The sequence below is a fragment of the Oncorhynchus clarkii genome, chromosome 15 (assembly GCF_045791955.1).
Source record: "Oncorhynchus clarkii lewisi isolate Uvic-CL-2024 chromosome 15, UVic_Ocla_1.0, whole genome shotgun sequence".
In the NCBI taxonomy this organism is placed as follows: Eukaryota; Metazoa; Chordata; class Actinopteri; order Salmoniformes; family Salmonidae; genus Oncorhynchus; species Oncorhynchus clarkii.
Window position 1 is genome coordinate 30,301,612 of NC_092161.1, and position 20,281 is coordinate 30,321,892.

Here is a 20,281-nt window from a genome sequence, read left to right on the forward strand (position 1 = left end):
CCATCAGGTCCTATTGGCCTGAAACTCAGGGCTCTATTGTCCATCTAACCACTCTGACATCAATGCAAATGGAATATAAAATCACATCCAACACATATCGTCCATACAGTAGGACCCCAGTACTCTTAAAACTCACCTCACTGTGATGATCAATTTTGAAGAACGAAGTTCAACAACGGTTTGAAACCGTGTAAAAACACATATTTGAGCTGATGCATAGGCTGATAAGCCCGAGCCCGGAAAAAAAGAACTGAATTAAAATGACTGTGCCGTTATAGAATACACAGCCTACCGTATTATACACATGGCAGAAAAACATAAAACATAACTCATTTAAGATGTCTTTGGTGCATCATTGGTCTAGCCTATACTCCAAAATGAAACAAATGGACCTTTGTGTGTAGACTGTATTATTATGCATACTGGATGGACTGGCTACCTTTATGCTACGCTCTAAAAATGTCTATCCATGAGTCTGGGAGAGAACCTGTTTGGTTCATTGGTTGTGCACTTGTCGGGGCAGCGCGAGCATGCTCCTCAAACAGTGGTTGATGCTTGGAGTGAAGTGAGTTTTCTTCTATTTATTTCTCAGCTGCTGTATTAAGGACATGCTCCACTGTAAAACCGAAGTAGCCTACAACACGGACCAGTGGGAAAGCATGCGGCCTCCATTCGCTAGTCGAGTGAATACAGATGACATGTATCGTTTCCCCTGCCCCTGTTCCTGCCCATTTGATAATGGGCCATTCTAAATCGAAACTTAATTTTTACCTATTAGCAAAGACGAGATTAAATTGAGAATAGTCTGTCTGAATGGTGGGAATATGATCAGTTGATGAGAAAACGGCTGTGCAGCCTGAGGCAAGGAACAGAGCTCAAGCTTTTTTTGCGACTTTCTCAAGTCATCAATAGCCTGTTGTAACAGTGTGCGCTGAGAGTCGGGAAGCAAGTACAGGGAGTGAGTGTTTTAATCAATTAACACAACATAATACAAAATAAAAAACACGAACCACGCACAGACAGGAAACTGAAACAGAAACAATGACTCCTGGGGAAGGAACTAAAGGGAGTGACAGATAAAGGGCAGGTAATCAAGGAGGTCCAGGTGAGTGTCATAATGCGCTGATGCGCGTAACGATGGTGACAGGTGTGCGCCATAACGAGCAGCCGGGTGACCTAGAGGCCGGAGAGGGAGCACACGTGACACCTATAATCATGTACAGTACCAGTCAAATGTTTGGACACACCTACTCATTCCAGGTTTTTTGTAGAAAAGTTTTTTGTAGAAAATACATTTTATATTTGAGATTCTTAAAAGTTACCACCCTTTGCCTTGATGACAGTTTTGCACACTCTTGGTATTCTCTCAACCAGCTTCATGAGGTAGACACCCGGAATGCATTTCAGTTAATTTGTGGAATTTCTTTCCTTCTTAATGCTTTTGAGACAATCAGTTGTGTTGTGACAAGGTAGTGGTGGTATACAGAAGATAGCCCTATGTGGTAAAAGACCAAGTCCATATTATGGCAAGAACAGCTCAAATAAGCAAAGAGAAACGACAGTCCATCATTACTTTAAGACATGAAGGTCAGTCAATCCGGAAAATGTCAAGAACTTTGAAAGTTTCTTCAAGCTCAGTTGCACAAGCGCTATGATGAAACTGGCTCTCATGAGGACCACCACAGGAAAGGAAGACCCAGAGTAACCTCTGCTGCAGAGGATAAGTTCATTAAAGTTAACTGCACCTCAGATTGCAGCCCAAATAAATGCTTCACAGAGTTCAAGTAACAGACACATCTCAACATCAACTGTTCAGAGGAGTCTGCGTGAATCAGGCCTTCATGGTCGAATTGCTGCAAAGAAACCACTACTAAAGGACACCAATAAGAAGAAGAGACTTGCTTGGACCAAGAAGCACGAGCAATGAACATTAGAACGGTGGGAATCTGTCCTTTGGTTTGATGAGTAGGTGAACGGATGAACGGATGATCTCCGCATGTGTTTCCCACCATGAAGCATGGAGGAGGAGGTGTGATGGTGTGGGGGTGCTTTGCTGGTGCCAATGTCAGTCATTTATTTAGAATACAAGGCACACTTAACCAGCATGGCTACCAGAGCATTCTGCAGCAATATGGCATCCCATCTGGTTTGCGCTTAGTGGGACTATGATTTATTTTTCAACAGGACAATGACCTAACACACTTCCAGGCTGTCTAAGGGCTATTTAACCAATAAGGAGAGTGATGGAAGTGCTGCATCAGATGACCTGGCCTCCACAATCACCCGACCTTAACCCAATTGAGATGGTTTGGGATGAGTTTGACAGCAGAGTGAAGTAAAAGCAGCCAACAAGTGCTCAGCATATGTGGGAACTCCTTCAAGACTTTTGGAAAAGCATTCCTCATGAAGCTGGTTGAGAGAATGCCAAGAGTGTGCAATGCTGTCATCAAGGCAAAGGATGGCTGCTTTGAAGAATCTCAAGTATAAAATATATTTTTATTTGTTTAACACTTTTTTGGTTACTACATGATTTCATATCTGTTGTTTCATAGTTTTGATGTCTCCACTATTATTCTACAATGTAGAAAATAGTAAAAATAAAGAAAAACCCTGAGTTTGAGTTTATTTTATTTTTACAAGGACAGTGCACATTCATCAACGTTTCAGTAAAAGTGCCGGTTTTAGCCAGCCGGCTAATTTTCAACCGCAGTCCCTGGGCAGGTTATTAAAAACAATTACAATATAGACAATCATTGAGCAGTGAACACACGCAGAGCAACATAGGACAAGCAAGACATAGCATACAGACAGAGCAACATAGGACAAGCAAGACGTAGCATACAGACAGAGCAACAAAATTCATAAAAGCAACAAAGTGTTTCCACACCTCACAAGCTACAGACAACAGACAACATGGAAAGCGATTATGTTCACACATCTGATTGACCTTTACCCATGTATTCATACATTTTGTGAAAGTGTGATAGGTGGTGCAGTGTGTCCAAACTTTTGACCGGTAGTGTATGTTTTGATTTCTGAGACATTGTAAGGTTTGTATCATTCACAACTAAATCTAGCATATAGGACCTGTTTCAAATGATCAGTTTACGCTCAACATAGCCACTTCATACAGTATGCGCAATTGCTTCGTAATGGGAAAAAATATCCCTTATTTTTTTTCCAGATAAATTCAATTATATTCTTCTTACTATAAAAGCGTATAAAATAAAATAATGGCACAAGTATAGATATAAGTATAGATTTTCTTCATGTCCTCATTTTTTTAGACTTAACAAAATTAAATAGTGGATATATTGTGATGGTGTATATTCAATTGATTTATTCAACTTTTTTTAATCAGCGGCTTGTATCTGGGGAGGCCTGGACATGCTAAACGTGTTAATTAATGGTAAATTACCTGAGACCGCCATCTTTTGCATGACAATAACCGGCTGACAAAATGTCATGACCGCCACAGCCCTAATCTACAGTGACAGCTATTAGCGTCCGTGTTGGTTTGGTTGTGTATCTTTATCACAGCAACATGAATCAAGTGTGACCTCCATTAGAACAAATACAACAATGAAACAACTCCCATTAAAAAATAAACATTATTTTGTCAAGCACTGCCATATTAATACACAATTTCAGAGGTGTGTGTGTGTGTGTGTGTGTGTGTGTGTGTGTGTGTGTGTGTGTGTGTGTGTGTGTGTGTGTGTGTGTGTGTGTGTGTGTGTGTGTGTGTGTGTGTGTGTGTGTGTGCGTGCGTGTGACTTTCTATGCCTGCCTGTGTGTGTTTATGTGTGTGGGCCAACCTCATACACATAACCCACACACATACACACATTGCATACACAACAATAATTATCGGGTCATTGTGTGCACTCCATGTCTTGACTTGATGCAAAGCTTAGCAAACAGAAAACTCCTCTCCATTCACATTTCATGTCCTTTCTACTTGAAACATTATATTTATTGAGTTTTTGGTTTTCTTTTTACAATAATCAGATAAAGAGGTTCAGTCTCGTCTCCTTTCCAAGACCATGCAACTACAACAACAATGGAAACAATAGCCACCATTTCTCGTCATCCAGCAGCGTGCATTATTTTAGTAACAATAACCCTGTAGCCTAGGCCAGCGAAATGTGGCCTAAAATATTTCAGCGTCCTGACCGGTAGTGCTCCAGACTTGGATGCTCTGGCTTGCATCTAGCAGCACTTTCCCCGCTCTGATGTAACGAGAGTTCCCCAGGGACAGCCAGTGACGGCAGCAGATGTTAGCAGTTGAAGAAACATGAAAGAGAGGGAGACGGACCGAGAGAGACAGATACAGGAAAAGAGAGAGCTAGAGACAGAGAGAGAGAGAGACAGATACAGGAAAAGAGAGAGCTAGAGAGAGCTAGAGAGAGAGAGAGAGAGGAAAAGAGAGAGCTAGAGACAGAGAGAGCTAGAGAGAGAGAGAGAGAGAGCTAGAGAGAGAGAGAGAGAGAGAGACAGATACAGGAAAAGAGAGAGCTAGAGACAGAGAGAGAGAGAGAGCTAGAGAGAGAGAGAGAGAGCAAGAGAGAGAGCTAGAGAGAGAGAAGGGGGGGAAGAGATGAAGACAAAGAGAGAGCGAGAGAGTTGGAAGGGGAGAGAGAGATAGACAGGAAGACTGCGGAGAGAGGCTAAGACACAAAAACAGGGTGAGATGGAACAACAACAAACAAAAACAGCAAGAGCGGTAGAGTTGTGAAAAAAGGTAGTAAAGGTGTGACAGACTCTGTGCTATCGCCTCTCTCTCTCTCTCTCTCTCTCTCTCTCTGTCTCTCTGTCTCTCTCTATCTCTCTCTCTCTGTCTCTCTCTCTCTCTCTCTGTCTCTCTCTCTCTCTCTCTCTGTCTCTCTCTGTCTCTCTCTCTCGCTCTCTCTCTGTCTCTCTCTCTCTCTCTCTCTCTCTCTCTCTCTCTCTCTCTCTCTGTCTCTCTCGCTCTCTCTCTCTCTCTCTCTCTCTCTCTCTCTCTCTCTCTCTCTCTCTCTCTCTCTCTGTCTCTCTCTATCTCTCTCTCTCTCTCTCTCTCTGTCTCTCTCTCTCTGTCTCTCTCTCGCTCTCTCTCTCTCTCTCTCTCTCTCTCTCTCTCTCTCTCTCTTCATCCATCTGTCATAGCTGTCTCCAGTAGTGCTCAGATCACGCACTGTCGCTCCTGCGGAGGTGAAAGCGTTTTCATTTTCCCTGCGAAGCGATGGCGTGTCAGTCTTGTCTGTCTGCCGGTGCGTTCCTCAGACATACTGCACCGTCACACCGCTGGAACTGTGACAGCACACACAGATGTGGCATTAGAGGTCTACTGCCTCGCTGTCACCCACACACACACACACACACACGCATACCTCTGAAGCTGTCACTGAGATGCACTGAGCTCCCACTCTGTCGCTGTGTGACTGTGTTTCTCTGCTAGTTTGTTTCAGTTCTACCGTTTCCTACCGTTTTAGTTCTTATCATCCTTGTTCTGACTAACCAGTTCCTCTACTGACATTCCCTTTTGAGTAGATAACAATAATGAGATTCTGTTCAGTATACCTTGACCTCCACACAGATTTGGATTGTTGTTCTTATGTTAAGCTGCTTGTCAATTCATTACGGGGTCAGTGAATTCAGTTCAGAGATGATCTTAGTATTTGCTCTGTCTAGAGTGTCATTCAGTATAACGTCTTACCGTTTTATATTTACTCAAAATGAAAACAAAACACCCCTATTTCTATGGACCAGAAAACTATGATGAATGAAGGGATACCAGTCCCAGATTGCCCCTTTAACTGGCATCCTTCATGTGTGTTGAGTGCAAACTGGGGCTCACAGTTAGAACAACTAATTTCATAGTTTGCCAAGTTCCTTTCAGTTCTAATAATTGGTACAGTGTGTTTTGCCTTTTCCCCTGGACATTACAGTGTGTAATGTTGAGTGTGCATGCTTCCAAAATGCCGCCATTATTTCCTATTTAGCGCACTACTTTTGACCAGGGCGCTGGTCAAAAGTAGTGCACTATGTAGGGGGGCAGGGTGCCATTTGGGCTGCGGCCTCTGTATAATAATCACCCTGGATGTGAAGCTGATGGGTTGTTTTCTGTCGCCGGGCAGACGGAACACATTCCTCCATACGACGTTGTGCCTTCCATGCGACCTGTGGTCCTGGTTGGACCGTCACTGAAGGGCTATGAGGTAACAGCATTGTTATTATAAGGGTTTGTTATAAGTTGTTATGCAGTTGTTATAAGGGGTTATCACTGACACTACCACCCTCACCACTAGTACATTCTATTTAGATCACTACTTGTTAAGTTTGCCAAATCCGGTAACTTTCCCCAAATTTCCAGGTTTCCCAGAAACCCAGGGAATCTTCCAAATGGTAATTCTGGAAAACCTGGACATTTTGGGGAAATTACTTGAATTGTGCAACCCTACTACTGGTACTAGCACCACTACTACACTCACTAATACATTCTGTTTACACTAATTCCACTTCTACTACTTGTTCTCATTGTGGACACATGGACACACCAACAGAGCTGAGCTTTGTCTCTGTGGTTAAATGGGAGGCAGAAAGGGGAGGTTCCTCTGGAACCTGATGAGAACAGGACACACTAAGCTGAGAAGGAGCACAGTTGTTTACATGGGAAAGGCTGAAGTGCTGTCAGTCAATTCTGAAACAACAGTCTGTGCTGTGGGGCTCCCTCTCTCACCAACAGAGAGCTTGCTTCAATTCACCAACCAACCCACCCATGCAAACACACACACACACACACACACAGTCTGTTTTCAAAATGATGGTCGTTCCATAAATGTTCACTGTGTTTTTCTTATCCCTTTTGCTTGCAGGTGACAGATATGATGCAAAAGGCACTGTTTGACTTTTTGAAACACCGATTTGAAGGAAGGTACGTGCTTTTCTTCCTTCCCCCTCTCTTTATCCCTGTTCAGTCTGCTCTGCCTGAGTCCTATAGGCTGGTATTTAGTCGTCCCGGGAGGTTTTGCCGAAGGAGTATGTAGCAAGTTTGTTTGGCCTGGAGATGTGTGCTAGCTGTTGCTTTAAATAGGCCTTCTCCATGTCCTTAATAGGCCATAGTGGGCCCTAGTGCAGCGCAGGGTTCTCCTCAGCTCCTCTCCTCTCCATGCACCAGTCCCTGCCTGGGCTTCCTGGCCAGTCTCCCATCCACAGTAAATAAATGATGTTACAAAACTCATACTGTACTCATACTGTAAACCGTATTTATATTCTTCTCAGAGTGCAAGCCTTTTGATCATTAGCAAGATGTTTTACATATGGTATTTGACTATAAGCATACTCACACCATCTCTGTCCTCGTCTACTAAACCTTAGAAATCACAACTCTCCCCTCTTCATATGGTGATTTGGTTGCTATCCCCTTTTTATTTGGAATACAGTGTTCTTTCCAAGTGTTACATTTTGTATTGATATTGATCATGAATCAAGGCTATTTGATTCGGAAATCAGAGCACGCTCTATTCTCTCTCTGACCAGTTTTTTTTTTTCTCTGCCTTCCTACCAGAATATCAATCACTCGTGTCACGGCAGACATCTCTCTTGCCAAACGCTCGGTCCTCAACAACCCTAGTAAGCACGCCATCATCGAGCGCTCCAACACACGCTCCAACCTTGGTAAGTTCTGGAAGTATGAGACCTCTGTGTTCCTCTAGTGCCCTTTGTATTTAGAGAGACTAATTGCATAGAGAAAAGGGAAGGAGTAAAAGATTAAACAAAGCCTTCTGATGTGTCCCAAATGGCATCCTATACCTCATACAGCAGTGGTGGAAAAAGTACTCAATTCTCTCTCGTAAAAGTAAAGATACCTTAAAAGAAAATGACTCAAGTAAAAGGGAAAGTCACCCAGTTAAGATACACTTGAGTAAGTCTGAAAGTATTTGGTTTTAAATATACTTAAGTATCAAAAGTAAAAGTATGAATAATAAAAACAAATCCTTATATTAGGCAAACCAGGAAATCCAGGGTCACACTCCAGCGCTCAGATATCATTTAAAAACAAAGCATGTGTGTTTAGTGAGCCCGCCAGATCAGAGGCAGTAGAGATGACCAGGGATGTTCTCTTGATAAGTGTGCATTATTGAACCAATTTCTGTCCTGCTAAGCATTCAAAATGTAATGAGTACTTTTGGGTGTCAGGGAAAATGTATGGAGTAAAAAGTACATCATTCTCTTTAAGGAATGTAGTGAAGTAAAAGTTGTCAAAAATATAAATAGTAAAGTACAGATACCCCAAAAAACTACTTAAGTACTTTACACCACTGCTATACACTATACACTCTTAGAAAGAAAGGTGCTATCTATAACCTAAAAGGGTTCTTCGTCTGTCCCCATAGGAGAACCCTTTGAAGAACCCTTGTTGTTTCCAGGTCGGACCCTTTTGATTCCAAGTACAAATGTTTTGTGTTCCATGTAGAACCCTTTTCCACTGAAGGTTCTACATGGAACCCAAAATTGCTCTACCTGGAACCAAAAAGGGTTCTCCTATGGGGACAGCTGAATAACCCTTTTGGAACCCTTTTTACTAAGAGTGTCGTTCACGACTTTTGACCAGGGGACATATGGCTCCAGTCAAAAGTAGTGCACTATATAGGGAATAGGGTGCCATTTGGAAGAAAGCCTTGAAGATGGTTATAGTGCAGACCTACAGATGTTGGAAGGGGACGATTGACCTGTCTGGGGATGTGATTAAAAAGGTTTGTGTTTGGAACAAAAGATAGGGAAAGAGAGGAGAATCCAGAAGCCTGCTGCCAGATAACAAGGTCAAGAACCCAGCTGATTTTACCAGGCTTGATTAACAAGCTGCGGTTTAGAATGAAACAGATTCCTCAGCTCTGACCTCACGGGGGTGGCCGGAGAGCCAACGGAACTATGGAAGCCACAGTCCTAATCTTTGTATTGGATCACTGACATGAGCAACGGTGCTCTGTAATGTTACTCCTGGGTAGCATCCCAAATGGCACCCAATTCCCTATTGAGTGCACTACTTTTCTGACGTGCCGGTTGCTCGGGCAGCGATGTCCCGGGATTAAAGCCCTTTCTGTGGAGCCTCAGACGGAGCGTGGATGGATGCTAGTAGCACCTCCCTCCGTCTACCCCCACTGCCCCACTCATCTTTAAAGATACTTTAAGACTGGGTTACACTTAAAGCACTGCACAGCTCTGTACAACCTCTGTGCTCCACTTTTGATGACAAGCTCTTCAACTGGAAGCCAATGCAACTGTATAATTATTTAATCACTTCAGGGACACACGTGTTGACAGTGCGCTGAACCCTAACTCTGTCTCGATGGCATTAGATAGGAAGACTTTTCTGAAAGCAACAGTTGTTCCCAATGTGGCTGAAGTTATTTCAGGAATCTCTTACAAGCAGACCCATCGCTTGAGTTAAGCATTTGTGTAATTGAGTTAGTGTGTGAAAAGTAATATTATGCGGCCTGTGTTGCATTCCAGTCACAGCTGTTAGTTCCTGTTTGATTTCGGCCTAGATATCATCAAAACCCAGTGTTTCCAACAGGAAGCGTCTGATATGAAAAACATCATCATAAAATGCATCCCAAATGGCACTCTATTATTCTCTTTGTAGGGCACTGCTTTTGACCATGGCCCATAGAACTCTGGTCAAAAGTCGTGCACTATATATAGGGATAGAGAGGGATTTAGGATGCATCCATAATGTATTATAATCACCAGACACATCTGGACTCTCCGCTCAATTTCCGGCAACACGCGTGTCTTAGTCATTGCAGCAGTGGATGTGCAAACACAAGTTTGTTTGAGCTTCTTATGAAATGTAATGAAGTGAAGTGTTGCTTGAAGGAGATTTCCTGGACTGTCTGTGATTTATGTTTATGACCTAACCACGTCTATCTGGGGGGGGAAAGTGCATTAGCTAATACATGTTCTCTCACGTTAAATGGGATACTTCCATATTTCCGCATGATCCTATGGCCATTCAGTTTTGATAATCTCTCCTCCTCTCGAAGCCGCATAACTGAAGGGCGGAATGAAAGCGGATTTATGGCTTGACTCTCATTCTCTCTCTCTCCCTCACTCTCTCTCTCTCTCTGTCTCGTGTCTCTCCAACCCTAATGCTCTCCCTCTCGTTCTCTCTTAGTAGCTGAAGTGCAAAGTGAGATAGAACGTATCTTTGAGCTGGCCCGGACCTTGCAGCTGGTGGTTCTGGACGCAGACACCATCAACCACCCGGCCCAATTGGGAAAGACCTCCCTGGCCCCTATCATCGTCTACGTCAAGATCTCCTCTCCTAAGGTGAGGCCAAGCAAGGCAAATAAGTGGTAACTTACATCTAGTCTGGTTTCAGTCAGTCACCTTCGGTACACGGGAGGCTACTCGAAGAGAGAGGGCGGCCAGGTTCGGGGGTACCCCCCCCGCCACTTATGTCTGCCTCAGTCAAGCACTGGCTTCCTCTCTTCATAGACTTCTTAAGGATGGGTCCGGTCACCTCAGTGATCCGGTTCTACGTAGACTTTCGACACTGGGCTAGCTAAATTAGCTTTGCATGTCGTGCTAGCCAGGTTGTCTTAACTCGCCGAGGCGAGCTAGCTATAATACCTATTACTGCCTCCCCACTGGTGTTGCTGGGCTAGCTAGCCTAGCTTATGCTAAAAAGTGTCCTTGCTAACGTTGGCTAGCATGCTTAACTTCCTTGAGTAAAACTTACTAGCTTTCCCCCAGCGTTATGGCAACCCCATTCCTATTTTAAGTTCCTGGAGTTGGAGGGAGTGACGGAAATGGGGTTTAAGTGCACCTTCGATGTAGAAGCAGCCCTCTGAGCACTTGGCTGGGGTAACTCCCGGAGCGTGGGGCCAAGCATGTGTCTGAGTGACCAGTGCGCCCCTCTGCAAAAACATTACTGTGACAACAGTGGCCCCACGTTTGGCAGACGGCGTACTACGTCAGCCATTGCCAGAGCCCCCTGTGCTTATATAGGGGCCAGGCTTCATGCAGGCTATACAGTCTCACAGAAGCACAATGTATGTTGGAAGCTTGTCCATACTTAATGCTACCTGCCCCCCGCATTCCACAGGGGTAGATCAATCTCCCCAGGGTGAGTATGACAAGTTGGGTCACTGTGCCCATGGCTGGTTCATTACTGGGATTCATTGATTCCTGCCTGTAGCTCACTAGTCACTATGAGGTGTCTAGTGATGCAGGTTATGGGCTCTATAGGCGATGAGTTGTTGGTAGCGGAGTCGAGGGAATGAGCAGGGTTGGACACGACCACGCTATTATCCCACATGCAGTCTCTGTGGTTCATAAGAGCCCCCCAAATGAGCTGTCTGTCTCCAGCTCAACACTTTTCATTCCTGAAAATGAGATTCAATTACCAATCACCCCTGTCTGTTACAACAGAAGGGGTCCGTTTTTCAGAGCTACCTGTCCAATTTCCAGCTAGGTTACAAGGCGTTTTGTCGCTAGTACCTATGACTGGTTGGTAGGGTAACCTCCATGATTAACTTTTGTTCCCTGGGTCTATGTTTTATGTGTGCGGTCCAGCGCTGGGTGCCAGCTGGTTACTGAAACGCATCTTACTGCCTGAACCTGGTGAGCCTCGTTGTGACAACAGTGCCTTCATGTGGCACTGCCAACTAGGGTACGTCACTGATCGCCAGAGCCCGTGTACCCAGAGTGGGCCGGGCTTTAGGCAAACCTTGGCACATAAACACAGTTTTTTTCAGCCAAGTTCCACAGTTTTGACGGGTGGAACTTTGACGGGTATGTGAGTTCAATTTTCGCCCGGGATCATGTGAACAGTGACGTCAGGGTACAGGCTACAACTTGTTGTGCATCCCCCACGCGTCTGCAGCATCATCACGTCGACTGTTCTTGAGGGAGGAAATATCCTCCCGTCTCTAGAAGCAGGCAATCCGAGTGGTTCCTATGTCGAAGACCCGGGACTTCTAGTACAGCCGGTATTCCTGGTTTACGGAAACGGGCGGGACTTTGCGTCCTATTCTCGAACTACATGCCCTCAGCAAGCACCTCAGAGTCTACAAACTCAGAATGCTCACCATCCGATCGCTATTACATTGATTGGCTGGTGGTAGAGTATGCACATATTTTCCAACCGCTCGGCGAATAAAAAAACTGCCGCTCCAAATTCGTTCCATTTATTAAACTCACCATTTAACCAACACCAATCTACTATTGTGACCACCCGGACCTACCATTTGGTTTTGAAGTGTTGAAACCAAACCATATGATTTGAATGAAAACTATGTTAATTAACAGAATGAAAAAGTGACTGTAAGAAGTGCTCATCATTTGAAATAGGCTACATTAAATTACATTACATTAAAAGGCATATAAACACTCTCTAACTAGGTCAAGAACCAGACAGGTAGCCTGACTTAAATACAAATGAAACAACAATACCTTATTAGGCTTAGTCTACAGTGCCTTTGAATTCATTTTTACAAACACCAGAATTTGGCCAGAATTTGGCATCAGGCTCATGCGATGGTGCCTGGAGATCAGGCCAGCAGTGGAGAATACCCTCTCCGTGCTTGCAGAGCAACTGGGAGTCTTCAGGCCACTTTTGCCAGGCTGGGCAGGGATGCAGAGTTGTTTTTAAAAATGTGTAGGCCTAAATGCTTTTTGGCAAAAACGGAAAGCTCCTTGGAAAACATAACATGTCATGCCTATTGGGCCAAAATCTATTTCAGCCTATTGTATAGATAATATAACTTTTAAGAAGTCCGATTTTTTGTTTATAAATACTTTGATGCAATAACACACGTAGCTATCTACCCACCTCATTCCCTTCTGTTAGCATGTGCACATAGTAAGTACACCATCATGCTTTAGGGATAGGTGTCTTTTCGGATTCCACAATGATTCTTTAGTTGTGAACACTAGGTCACCACACTACCTCTCTTGGTCTTGGTCGTCCTCATCTTTGTCACTTTGATTTTGCACCTGTGTGTTTTATCATTTTCTTTATGAAAAGATTTAGCGAACTCCATGACAGTAGCTAAAGCAAGGGGCTATAGAAGAACACAAATAGCCTACAATGCATGCTGGACCGGGCATTCCCTGAGCTCGTGAAGTGAACGGTACTGGTGTCGATTTTTAGGCATTGTGGGAAAACGCGCAGTGACTTCTATTTTTCGCCATGAGGTATCCCACGGTGAAGTGGGTGCACCGGGATGGCTTACCTTTGATTCTTGTGTCTCCCCAGGCAACCTTCTTTCGCAGAGATCATTAACCTTTTAGGCGGGGACCCGTGGAAACACCCGTTAGGCAGGCACCTGTTGTCCCAGGTGCACAGGCAGGTATGGTAAGCGATCCTATGGGCCTGACCCCTAGAGGCCAATCTGATGGCTAGAGGTTTACCTCTGAATGTTATTGCTACCAAGGGCGCCCTCCATGAGAGGACTGTATGCGTATAAGTGGCAAGCATTTGAGCTCTGGTGCCAAGATAAAGGACTTTTCAGTGCTCTGTAAGGGACATCCTTATGTTTCTACAGGTGCTTTTCAAGCATTCTCCACTTTAAAAGGGTACATGGCCTCTGGAGTCAGTGGATCAGAAGATACTCTCCTACAAAACCTTCCTGCTCATGGCTATGGCCTAGGCTAAAAGTGCTGGGGACCTCTGTACACCCTTGCTGTCCTCAGTAGGCCCCGGGCGTCCAAAAGCGGCCTTCGCCCCAAAAGTAATGGCTATGTCCTACAGGTCCTATTTACCTTTTCGCCTCCTGCTATTGCTTCTGAAGAGCAACAAAGGTTACATGCCCTGTGCCTGGTGCGAGCTTTACGCACGTACATTAAAATGGACCCGGGATATCCGGTCATGTGACCAACTTTTTGTCTGTTTTGCTAATCCAGCTCGCGGCAGGGCACTCTCTAAGCAGCGTCTCTGCCACCATATTGTGGAGGCTATTTCCCTGGCATATAGCAGCAAGGGGCAAGGATTACCTACCAGTGTACGTGTCCAGTCCACCAGGGGTCTGGCAGCGTCTTGAGCATTGTTTAAAGGGTTGACCATAGGAAATATTTGTGCTGCTGCGAGTTGGGCATCACCACATACTTCTGTGAGGTTTTATAGCTTGGATGTGTCTGCTCCCAGTATAGAACACAGCGTGCTTGCGCTTGGGACAGGGGAAAGTCATTAGACAGGGCGCCGTGTGCGCAATGCCCAGACTGCCGCATCTGGGGTGGTCAGGTTGGGGTGGTCTGCCATGGGCTGTTTCATTTAGTATCCGTTGGGTCGTGATTATATTTCGCAATAGTTTGTTGCACCAAAGATGACTGACTGAAAGGGAACGTAACGCTATGACTATAACTACTGTTCCCTGAAGGAGAAAAACGAGGTACGACACCTGTTTGACCCCGCACCGCCCGTTCCTGGCCTCGGTGAAGAGCGGTATTAAATTGAAGGAATGAATCCGACCCTCACGCTTATCACCTGTGGAAGGCGGGGCTTCCAGCGAGGCTTGGATTTCATTGGCCTTGTCTGGCGTGATTGTAGATCCTTCATCCATGGAACAGTAGTTATAGTCATAATATAGTCATCATAGTCATAGTCATAGTTCATTCACAATACACAATTTCCATTCCACAAATACATGTGGCAGTTTACATGGCATATCAAATCATGACATGTCAAATTTGCAATGCAAATAGTCTGGGAGTGTTATGGCTTGGGGGTAGAAGCTGTTTAGAAGCCTCTTGGACCTAGACTTGGTGCTCTGGTACCGCTTGCCGTGCGGTAGCAGAGAGAACAGTCTATCACTGGGGTGGCTGGAGTCTTTGACAATTTTTAGGGCCTTCTTCTGACACCGCCTGGTATAGAGGTCCTGGATGGCAGGAAGTTTGGCCCCGGTGATGTACTAGGCCGTACGCACCACCCTCTGTAGTGACTTGCAGTCGGAGGCCGAGCGGTTGCCATACCAGGCAGCGATGCAACCCATCAGGATGCTCTCGATGGTGCAGCTGTAAAACCTTTTGAGGCTCTGAGGACCCATGCCAAATGTTTTCAGTCTCCTGAGGGGGAAGAGGTTTGTCGTACCCTCTTCACGACTGTCTTGGTGTGCTTGGACAATGTTAGTTTGTTGGTGATGTGGACACCAAGAAACTTGAAGCTCTCAACCTGCTCCACTATAGCCCTGTCGATGAGAATGGGGAGGTGCTCAAAACCTCCTTTTCCTGTAGTCCACAATCATCTCCTTTGTCTTGATCACGTTGAGGGAGAGGTTGTTGTCCTTGCACCGCACGTTCAGGTCTGTGACCTCCTCCCTATAGGCTGTCTCATCGTTGTCGTTGATCAGGCCTACCTACCACTGTTGGGTCATCATACTGAATCTCAGGGTACTAGCAGTTTGCCCCAGTGTATTATTACATGGTTATTGTTCCAATACTAACCTTTATTTTCTAGTCATGTATTCAGCCAACCTTCCATCTCACACACAGTAATAATATACAGAACTTTATTATTATAAAAAAATTGACTACATCGTTCAAACAAGATACTAAGTAGTTCAAACAAGATCGTTCCAAGTGATTTTTTATTTTTGTTACCTTGGGCTTCAGGGCTTCCATACATAATATGCATCAGTGTGTAAAGGTAGAAGCAGGGCAGGTAGAGACTGATCCCCTCCAGACAGTATGAAAGAAGTGAGTGACAGATTGATGAAATGAACAGAGCCGAAGTGAAAGTCTTGTCCTGAGACTGCGTAAGAAGAAGTGAAGTCCTCTCCTACTGGTTTATGTCTATGGATGTCCCTGGTGCATTGGGGCGCCAATGGTGTATGGATGTGTCTTGTCACTGTTCACATCGCCTTTTTCTTACTGAATGGCGACCTGCTCCAGTTTTTAAACATGGCCTTTTTTTTAAAGCTCCGTCTACTCAGCTCGTCTAAATGGGAGAGAGTCAGGTGTGTGATTCATCACGCTGACCTTCAGCTGTCTGCAAATAACACAATAAAACCCCTGCCATTTCAGTAACATAAAAAGGGAACGAAGGCGTAGCTGAAGATGTGTGATATACGGCCGCTAAATCAACGTTTTGTCAGCCTGAATCACATCTCGATGGGATAAACCGTCTGACACCTCTCGTCTCCTCTTTTCATCAACTACTGCTGCTGTGAATCAGTAGAATCACAGTTCTACTGTGCTACTGATGTTGGATTGAAGTCTCCACCTTGCTGCTACATTGGAGTTGACTTACGTTTACAGTGCTGACGATGCTGTGATGTGATGGAGTTGACCTTGTTAGGGTGTGGACGATGCTTTCATGTGACGGAGTTGACTCTGTTGCGGCGCTGACGATGCTTTCATGTGACGGAGTCGACTCTGTTGCAGCATTGGCGATGCTTTCATGGGACGGCGTTGACAATGCTTTCGTGGGACGGCGTTGACATCGCTACGGTGTCCACACGCTTTCATGTGACGGAGTCGACTCTGTTGCGGCGTTGACGATGCTTTCATGTGACGCCGTTGACTGTTGCGGCGTTGACAATGCTTTCGTGGGACGGCGTTGTCATCGCTACGGTGTCCACGCGCTTTCATGTGATGGGAGTGGGATTTGTTGTGGTGCTGACGGTGTCGTGACTCTCATGCCCCTCGCTCATATTTCCCACAGGTTCTGCAGAGGCTCATCAAGTCCAGAGGGAAGTCCCAGGCCAAGCACCTCAATGTCCAGATGGTTGCTGCAGACAAACTGGCCCAGTGCCCTGCCGTGAGTATAGCCACACCACTGGCCAGAGGTCTACCTGGATCACACCCTCCGCACGCCACAGCTATTACAATCTGGAAGGATACTGTTTCTTTGTGCAGATTGACGATTTGGGTCTCTGTGCCTCAAGCCTCTATTGATACCATAAAGGAGACTGTCAAGGGCGGAGAGGAGGAGAACTTGAGAAGACACGCACTCGAGTTACTTGAAGTCTTGTGTAAATCGTGCACTGACGTTGATTTGCGTGGAGGTTTTTTGAGTTGTGTGCGTATATATCTCCCGTCAGGATTCTGCCCTTATATTAATAATACTGTTGTGGAATGCTTCAGAAAGCCTCATATCTCCTGCCAAATCTATTTCAGTCCTTCTGTGATCTTCTCTGGTTTTCTTTTAGAATATGATCCCAAACATCACAGGCTTGTGAAAAAATCCACCCTAATTTAATTCCAATAGCATCGCATCCCTGGTGGTATTTAGCTTTTAAGAGTCTCCCTGATCTGACTATTCTTGCCAAATGAATATTTAATGCTATTAAATTGGTTATTTTGTCTCTGATACAGTTTTAGTCTAACTTAATCCAAGAAGCATGTCAGTTTCTTGTAAAAAACAACAACAACAAAACAAGGTGCAAAGTCATTTGGAATCTATAAAATAAAGTATCTAAGAAAAAATAGATCCTCTCTTATAAAGTTGTTATCTATCGTTGACCCATACTAAGCTCACACCTGTACTGTTTTGGGCCCATAAAGACACTAACAATACTGTTTTCCCCTCTGTTTATCTCTCTCCATCTCCCTCACTCAGGAGATGTTTGACATCATCCTGGATGAAAACCAACTGGAGGATGCGTGTGAGCACATGGCTGATTACCTGGAGGCCTACTGGAAGAGCACCCACCCCGCCAGCTGCAACCCCCCCAATCCGCTGCTGCCCAAGGTGTCCACGGCCGCCCTGCCCTCCAGCCCCGCTCCTGTCTCCAGCATGCAGGTACAGGCGCTAACCAGGCTCCGGGCCATTGTGGGCGGCCTGCTCCGGAGCCCGGACAGGGAGAGCAGGGAGGGCAGGGAGACAAGTAGCTCACTGGCCGTCAGCAGTCTTTACTGCCACAGAGTCAGCGCCATGGCACACTGACCACGACAGGGAAGAGCAGGACAGAGAGAGAGAGATGAAGAACAAAGAGATACAGAGATACAGTGAGAAGGAAAATGAAAGAGAGAGGGAGATGGGGGGGGGGGGGGGGGGCTGAGGATGCAATGAGATGTAGAGAAACTAATAGGAAGAGGCATCGAGAGACGAGAGGTGGCATGACTAGTGGTGGGCCTGCTAACCATGACTGAACAAGATCATTAAGCCTTGAAATTACACCGACAAATCTGGAGCTTGTGTTTAGAATTGGTTCAACACGGCTGGTTGCTATCCTTTGAAAAAATTAATTCTTACAGGCAGAGGAATTTTGCACAACGCACTTTTGTCAGTTTGAGAATAATGATCTATTTGAAGTGTCTGTATTTAACTGCAGCGAACAATTCTTTTGGGCCATTTGATTGATGCAGATCAGTTTCATGTGAATTTCAAATGTCCACGTCTTTTCTCCGTCCCCATGCCTTGCTGAAACTCCTGACAATGAACGTCCTTTTTAAACTACTGAAAATGATTCTGACGAGTGAGGTTAACATGTCTGTGATTGCGGTGAGTGAGAGGTACTCTCTAGTCAAAAGAGCGGTGTGGACTTCAGGTTTAGATTCCCATGGTGATTCAGCCTTGGTCCTGCAGACTTGGGTGTGCATCCCAAATGGCACCCTATTCCCTATGCAGTGCACTACTTTTGACCAGGGTTCATAGGGCTCTGGTCAAAAGTAGGGCGCCATTTGTAAATCAATCAAGTTCAAACTAATATGATTACTTTTTGGGAAACGTTTAGTATTCTCCAGGACCACAGTCAACCTTTCTAGGATTGATCCTTTCATTTCAACCTTTGAGTGTGCAGTGCAGTACACGTGTGTACTTCTACAAGTGTGAGTTTGAATTTCATGCATGTGGGTTTGCGTGTGTGTTTGATTTGATATACTGTATGGATGTGGTTGGAGTGTGTGTTTGATTTGATATACGTTATGGATGTGGTTGGAGTGTGTGTTTGATTTGATATACTGTATGGATGTGGTTGGAGTGTGTGTTTGATTTGATATACTGTATGGATGTGGTTTGCGTGTGTGTTTGATTTGATATACTGTATGGATGTGGTTGGAGTGTGTGTTTGATTTGATATACTGTATGGATGTGGTTGGAGTGTGTGTTTGATTTGATATACTGTATGGATGTGGTTGGAGTGTGTGTTTGATTTGATATACTGTATGGATGTGGTTGGAGTGTGTGTTTGATTTGATATACTGTATGGATGTGGTTGGAGTGTGTGTTTGATTTGATATACTGTATGGATGTGGTTGGAGTGCGTGTTTGATTTGATATACTGTATGGATGTGGTTGGAGTGTGTGTTTGATTTGATATACTGTATGGATGTGGTTGGAGTGTGTGTTTGATTTGATATACTGTATGGATGTGGTTGGAGTGTGTGTTTGATTTGATATACTGTATGGATGTGGTTGGAGTGTGTGTTTGATTTGATATACTGTATGGATGTGGTTGGAGTGTGTGTTTGATTTGATATACTGTATGGATGTGGTTGGAGTGTGTGTTTGATTTGATATACTGTATGGATGTGGTTGGAGTGTGTGTTTGATTTGATATACGTTATGGATGTGGTTGGAGTGTGTGTTTGATTTGATATACTGTATGGATGTGGTTGGAGTGTGTGTTTGATTTGATATACTGTATGGATGTGGTTGGAGTGTGTGTTTGATTTGATATACTGTATGGATGTGGTTGGAGTGTGTGTTTGATTTGATATACTGTATGGATGTGGTTGGAGTGTGTGTTTGATTTGATATACTGTATGGATGTGGTTGGAGTGTGTGTTTGATTTGATATACTGTATGGATGTGGTTGGAGTGTGTGTTTGATTTGATATACTGTATGGATGTGGTTGGAGTGTGTGTTTGATTTGATATACGTTATGGATGTGGTTGGAGTGTGTGTTTGATTTGATATACTGTATGGATGTGGTTGGAGTGTGTGTTTGATTTGATATACTGTATGGATGTGGTTGGAGTGTGTGTTTGATTTGATATACTGTATGGATGTGGTTGGAGTGTGTGTTTGATTTGATATACTGTATGGATGTGGTTGGAGTGTGTGTTTGATTTGATATACTGTATGGATGTGGTTGGAGTGTGTGTTTGATTTGATATACTGTATGGATGTGGTTGGAGTGTGTGTTTGATTTGATATACTGTATGGATGTGGTTGGAGTGTGTGTTTGATTTGATATACGTTATGGATGTGGTTGTAGTGTGTGTTTGATTTGATATACTGTATGGATGTGGTTGGAGTGTGTGTTTGATTTGATATACTGTATGGATATGGTTGGAGTGTGTGTTTGATTTGATATACTGTATGGATGTGGTTGGAGTGTGTGTTTGATTTGA

The 20,281-nt window shown here is 44.5% G+C and overlaps 1 protein-coding gene across 6 annotated transcripts in view; it reads left to right on the forward strand.

Annotated features, from left to right (window-relative positions):
* LOC139367194 (voltage-dependent L-type calcium channel subunit beta-2-like) overlaps positions 1–20,281 on the forward strand; it is a 107,428-nt gene that overhangs the window by 81,063 nt on the left and 6,084 nt on the right. For 5 of the 6 annotated variants that reach the window (XM_071105349.1, XM_071105351.1, XM_071105352.1 and 2 more), the window contains 6 exons: positions 6,117–6,197; positions 6,855–6,913; positions 7,547–7,656; positions 10,157–10,311; positions 16,646–16,741; positions 17,543–17,725. In XM_071105349.1, the coding sequence (XP_070961450.1) occupies positions 6,117–6,197; positions 6,855–6,913; positions 7,547–7,656; positions 10,157–10,311; positions 16,646–16,741; positions 17,543–17,725 (684 nt within the window). The remainder of the gene's footprint in view (positions 1–6,116; positions 6,198–6,854; positions 6,914–7,546; positions 7,657–10,156; positions 10,312–16,645; positions 16,742–17,542; positions 17,726–20,281) is intronic. The other variant, XM_071105350.1, reaches the window with a different exon arrangement.